At 36.5% G+C, this 6,523-nt stretch overlaps 1 protein-coding gene across 1 annotated transcript in view; it reads right to left on the reverse strand.

Annotated features, from left to right (window-relative positions):
• TMPRSS11F (transmembrane protease, serine 11F) overlaps nt 1–6,523 on the reverse strand; it is a 211,536-nt gene that overhangs the window by 4,502 nt on the left and 200,511 nt on the right. The window contains exons 8-9 of the mRNA XM_006896811.1: nt 5,003–5,262; nt 2,257–2,399 (exon numbers count right to left, since the gene is read on the reverse strand). Of these exons, the coding sequence (XP_006896873.1) occupies nt 2,257–2,399; nt 5,003–5,262 (403 nt within the window). The remainder of the gene's footprint in view (nt 1–2,256; nt 2,400–5,002; nt 5,263–6,523) is intronic.

The following is a 6,523-nucleotide window of genomic DNA, read 5'->3' on the forward strand; positions in this document are numbered from 1 at the left end:
AGCAAACCGGGGGGAGGTGTGGGCAGGGAGAAAAGTGCAACAAGAATGAATGACAATCCAGTATCTCTGTAAACGTTCATTAAAATTAATAAAAATAAAAACCTAAAAAATGTTGAATATGTAATTAGTATTTATGGGAATATATTGAAAGTCAGATTGGTTTCTAGTCTTCTCAATTCCTTAACCAAAGAAAAGGAGCTGCTATTTATATAGATGAAAAACAAGATGAATCAGATTAGATGCGCAGAGAATAGAAGCAAAATCAGGTGCAGTATGTTATATTCGAGGTATTTTTAAAATAACTCCACACAGAGTTGTCAAGTTGGAGTTGGATACATGAGAATGGATCTCAGAGAAGGGGTTGAGTATGAAAGTTTAAATTTGTCAGACATGCATAGGGAGGTAATAATAACTGAACTTTGAAAGAGAATGAAATTGTAGATAAAGTTTGGGGAGCTCTGGTGACTATACATAAAGTTTAGTGAATTGCACGGCTAACTCAAAGGCTTAACTTCTCTGGGTTTCAAATTCACTGGCTACTTGGAGGAAGAAAGATGATCAGTCTCCTCTCATGCAATTTACAGACTGTGAAACTTCCAGGATATTTCCAGTTATGAGTAGACCCCACTCCAAGGCAATGAGAGAAATGATAGAAGAGGAGAAGAAAAAAGAGAAAAGGATAGGAAAGGAGCGCAGAGGAGAAGAGGGGAGAGTAGAGGAGAAAAGAGGAGAGGAGAGGAGAGAGAGAATAGAGGGGGAAAGGATGAGATAGATAGATTAGATAGATAGATAGATAGATAGATAAATAGATAGATAGATAGATGATAGATAGATAGAGGGCAAAAGGAACAGGCATAGGCTCAACATTGAGTGGTACGAGTTAAGAGAATCTAACTGAAAAAGAAACAGGAAAGCAATTAAAAGAGATGTAGGGTGGAAATCACAAGCCAAGGAAAGAGAATATTTCAAAAACAAGGGATAGATAAGCATTATTAAAAACATATAAAAAGTTAAGCTTCACATTGTTGTTGTTATGTGTCATCATAGTGATCTTATGTACAATAGCTCTGAACCCCACCCTATCCTGACACACCTACCCTCATTGCCCCAGTTTCTATGTTAGTGCATCTCATACAGGGTCTTCCTCTCTTGCTCTGTCTCTCCCCCCTCCCAAGCATGATGTTCTGCTCCAAAGTCGGGTCCCGCCTGGAAACACGTCCAAAGTATGTGAGATGGAGCTTCAATATCCTTGGCTTCAAAAAGCAGTTTGGTTTCACCCTCTCCAGAACACATTTGTTTTTTCTCTTGGCAGTTAAAGGATGTTCAATACTCTTCTGCAGCACCACAACTTAAAGGCATCAATTCTGTCATTCTTAGTCACTGTCCAGCTCTCTGATGCATAGTAAGTAATTGTGAAAACTATGGCCTGAATCAGGTATATTATAAGGGCTGAAAATATTTATTGGATTTTGAAAATATAAAGGTTCTTGGAAACTTTAGGAAAAGCTATTTTGGTGGATTAACAGAGCATGGAAATTACTTGAGTTGTTCCTCCTCGTAACTGTTGAGTTGGAACCAACTTACAACTGTCATTCTGGTGAGCTTTCAGAGGGTGTACATCACCTGGGAGACAATTAATTACCCATCTTTCTCTTACAGAGTAGCTAGTGGATTTGAACCTCCTATTTTTAGGTTGGCAGCGTAGATCAATACTCACTAGGTCACCAGAGGTGAGAAAATTAAGACAATGAGTATATATTCACATCCCTCCCCCAAGTATTCAATGGTAAAAGGTTAAGGTGGACATGTAGCTAGAGATATATTGGGTCAAGAAAAATCTATAGAGTCCCTCACCCTGAATCGATGATTTAATTAAAGAAGGATTTAGTAAACAAGAGAATTGTTTGCTATAAAAGAGAGGATATTATTACTAGTTTAAACTTCCCCTGAAGGCCAAAGAATATGGGACCAGAACACAAGGATTAAAAGAAAAAGAAGAAACCAGAACAAAAGGATTGAAAGAAAAAGAAGAAACAGCTTTTCTATTGTGACTTAAGCAGAACATGGGTAGGGTGTAAAGAGGAAAGTGGGGGTACATGCTTGAAGTTTTAAAGATGAGTAAATCCTCGACTTATGTCTCCTTTTAAAAAAAACCATCAACAACAACAAGTAAAATTTATGTTTAACTTAGAAAAAGTTGATGGCATCTGTTCTAAAATTTGTCTTTGAAAGTGTTGATGTTCACTGTGGGCTTACCTTACAAGCATCTATTTTTCCTTCCATGAATCCTGCACACAACATTCCTGGAGTTATCAGTCCATAATACACATCCTTTCTATTACAAACATCAGTACTGATCGTTTCTACCCTGGCTTGCCGAAGTTTATTTTGGGTAGGCCCTGTTAAGAAAAAATGGAAAAAAAATGTTCTTTAAATATAACTTTACTAAGATATGTGTTTCTAAGATAAAAAAAAAAACTACTAACATTATTTTATTGACATTACTTGCCACTAACTTTTATTTGCTAACATCATAAACATTTCTATGTATGAAATTATAAACATATATATGCTGGTATTATGTTTCTAGATTTTCAAAGGGGCCCCTACAACCACATGCAAAACTTCTTGTGTGCTGTATTTTATTTCATGAGGCAAGAGTCAGTTATAGATTCTCAAAGAAAGCTTTAACTTTTATTTATCTTGTCATCTGGCATGTTTTCCATGTAAAGAAACACATCAGGGATACTTCATTGATTTTCCAGAAGATATTCAGGTAGGAATCATGGCTTAAGCTCATGCAATCCTATATATGCTAATGGATGAATTTCTGTGCTATTTAGGGATGTTGTGTAACTTGAGAGGCAGAGTGGATTCCAGATTATATGACAGTAATTTGATGATAGCACAGAGCAGGGACAGAGATAAGAGGAAGTGGACATGGCATTTGGAAGTTATAGTGGGAAAAGAAGTTAGACCCTGAGTATCAGAAAGGAGGTAGCCAAGTTCACTGATGCCAGCAGTGAATGAGGGATAAGGGAGGATATGATAGTCAAATTGAAATATATCAAGCATTTGGGGATTTTTTAAATGCAAGATAATTTTGGGTTTATTTATTTGTTGCTGTGTTTATTTAAATTGATTTTAAGGCATACTAGCATTTGTCTTCTATTCTCAACCCTATCAAAGATCATGAAGATGGCACAGGATAGAGCAAATTTCAGATGTGTTGTTCATAAGTTCGCTTGTTGAAGTCAATGGGACAGAAACTAATAACACCTACATATTTTTGCATTTTCCATCTGGAAATTCAAATATAGCATTTTTATTGAGAACTGAGTACTTAGAAATCTAAAATTCTAGATTTAATTGATAATATTTTAATGCTTTTTTAGCCTCTGATAATATTTTAATACTTTTTTGAGAAGAAAATACTCTGTTAACTAATTTAACTGAAAATTATAAAAATATTCAAAAGCCTTTCCATATATAAAACCATAATAAATGATGATTAAAAGTAGAAAGCATTTAAGCAAATGGAAACACTGTCATTAAGATTGTGATTTAAAGTCTGCTAATCAATAATGGATGCATTTTAAATTATTTACTCTCAGAAGTACATAGCCCGGAGAGGCTAACATTGACTAATGGGCTCTTCTAACAATTAAGTTCATGAGTGCATCAGATACTTTTTTTTTTTTCATAAAGTGGAGAGAAAACCTACTCAGACAGGGTCTCATAACAAAAGTTTACAAAATTCTACAGGGCCTCCATAAGAAAAAGATTGATAACCCAGATACAAAATGGACAAAAGACACAGAATGACTTTTCATAAAAGCAGATGCTCCAATAGCTTACAGACACATATTTCTACAGCTTTTTGTTCCTTCTTAAAGCAATAATCTATTATTTTCTGCTACATTCTTGAATTTAGAGGCTGTACTACAGTGAATCATTCAATGTGGCCTTTAAGTATGACTGAGAAGCTGTGTTGACTAGATGCTTGTATCTTGCATCATGACTGTTTCCAAACTTAATTGTACCCTGTTATTCCTGGTAGAGAGTTATGCTTCTAACCCAAAGGTTAGAACCTCTCGGAGGGCTCAAATTCACCAGCAGCTCTAAAGGAGAAAGATGAGCAATCTCCTTTCATGAAATTTACAGCCTCTGAAAACCCACTGGAAGGTCAGATATGGGTTGATTCTAACTTGGCAGCAATGAGTAAGTCATTTCCCTGATAAACCTCATAATCTTGAGTATTGTCTGTGTAGTCATTGCAATAGATTAGGGACCAAGTAGGACAGCTGGAAGAGCCCTGAAAATTGGCAGAAGAATGTATGGGAGCACTGAGACATGTCTGACCCCATAGGAATCAACTTTGTCCTCTTAATATTGCTGATGGGGATTTTTACCCTTTGTGGGGTTAGTGGATGTCAAATGCTGCCACTTTCACACCAACCAGACTATTTTTACAGGTGCTATCAAGTAAGCTCTAACTAAAAGCTGCCTATGTACAAGAGAACAAAACCTTGCCTGATCCTATGCCATACTCAGTTTCTGCTGTCCTACAGTCCATTGTTAGTAGGTGGTTTGAATCCACCAGTTCCTCCACAAGAGTTGTGGTTGTTATTGTTGTTATGTGACTTCTAGTCTACTCCAAAAAAGGATGGGCAATTTCTTCTATGCCATTTATTGCCTCTGAAAATTACCTGGAGAGTCAGCTATGAGTCAGTTCTGACTCCACACACCACCACCACTTTACTAGTTGCTTTATTTTTTTTTTTTACCACTGCTCTGATTACTTGTGAACACTTCAAAGCATAAGAACAGAGTTCCTTTTGTTCATTTATTTTTAACCCAAGGCCCTCTGTTCGGTCCTTTACTATGTATATTGGTAGCATAAAAATTGCTTTTATTAAAAACATCAGCAAGTATTTCCTAAGACAGCTTACTAAAATTGAGGACAAATTTTAGTTAAATATATTACCTTGAAATGACTTACCATCATCTACAATGGATCCAAATCCAGTGACAAATACACTTGTTTTAGGTGGCAACTTTATAAATGAATCTGGAAGGCAAACTCTTTGGACTTTATTTGAAAACTCAACTCCCGTGTCAAGTTGGGCCAAGGCAATATCATGTTCATTTGTTGCTCTGTGATAATTTTCATGAAGGATAATTTTCCTCACATTTCGTTTCACTTCAGATGGTGTTATAGTTATACCAAAAGTAGCAATCCATTGACTTGGGTCTTTATTTCTGAAAAATAAAAAATGAATTAGAAGCAAATAGGCATGATTTGTGATACTTAAGATTATCTTATAAAGATGATGGAGTTCTATTTGTTTTCTCTACTACTGTAGATATTATAACTCCTCAATAATGTGGAGAAGCCCTTACTGAAGACGTTTCTGGTGCAATACATCTCCTTGTTTCCTGACTATTGGTATTAATTGTGAATACAAGTAAGATAAAGTTAACAGTTTCAATCTCTCCTCCATTCACCATGATGTTGCCTATTTGTCCAGTGGTAAGAATCTTTGTTTTCTTGACATTGAGATGAAATCCAAATTGAAGGTTACATTCCCTGATCTTCTGCAACAAATGCTTCAAGTTCTCCTCACTTTCAGCAAATAAAGACTCTCAACTCATAGAGACCCTATGAACAATGTATCTGAACCCTGTCTTATCCAGTGCTATCCTGACACTTCCTGCACACTGGACCTCATTGTCACAGTCACCATTTCAACTCACCTGGTTGAAGGTCTTTCTCTCCTTTGCTGACCCTTCACCCTTCCAAGCATCATGTCCTTCTCCAAGGAAAAGCCCCTCTTAGCAACATATGAGGCAAATGTGTCCTTGGGCCATGGCTGTGTGTCTTGCACATTAGGTATGTCAAGAAGGAAAATTGCAAGCAGTTTTCATGCATCTAAAGACACTTACTCCTTTGAGAGTAGAAGCAAATGTTCTCACTCTTACTAAGATTGTTGTGAATGTAAGAAAAGACAGTCCATGTATACAAAGAAGTTTATTTGTTTAAATGTCTTTTATCAATCAGTGTATTTGGCTCATACTGGTCTTATGAAGTAATCTTTAAAGTTCTCATTTCTTTATGAACTATTTCTTTGTTTCAAAATGCTAATAAAAGCAGAGGCTTTACAGTTGCTTGGGGCTGTGAGACTGAGAGAGCTTCTAGCCTTCTGGAACTACATTTTGCTTTGCTAGTCTTCCTTTGGCTCCACTCACAAGAAACAACAAGAATATACCCAAAGTATGTGAGGCAAAACCTCATCATCTTTGCCTCCAAAGAGCTCTCCAACTGCACTCTTTCCAAGGCCTGTCCATGGGATGTTCAGTGCTCTTCTCCAATACCACAGCACAAAATCATCAATTCTTCTTCTGCCATCCCAATTCAATGTCCAGCTCTCAGATGCATAGCAAGTGATCAGAAAGACCATGGTCTGAATCAGACACACATTAGTCTTCAAACTAACATCATTACTTCTCAATAATTTGGAGA

Source organism: Elephantulus edwardii, unplaced genomic scaffold, assembly GCF_000299155.1.
Source record: "Elephantulus edwardii isolate Elephantulus edwardi_28Jun2011 unplaced genomic scaffold, EleEdw1.0 scaffold00192, whole genome shotgun sequence".
Lineage (NCBI taxonomy): Eukaryota > Metazoa > Chordata > Mammalia > Macroscelidea > Macroscelididae > Elephantulus > Elephantulus edwardii.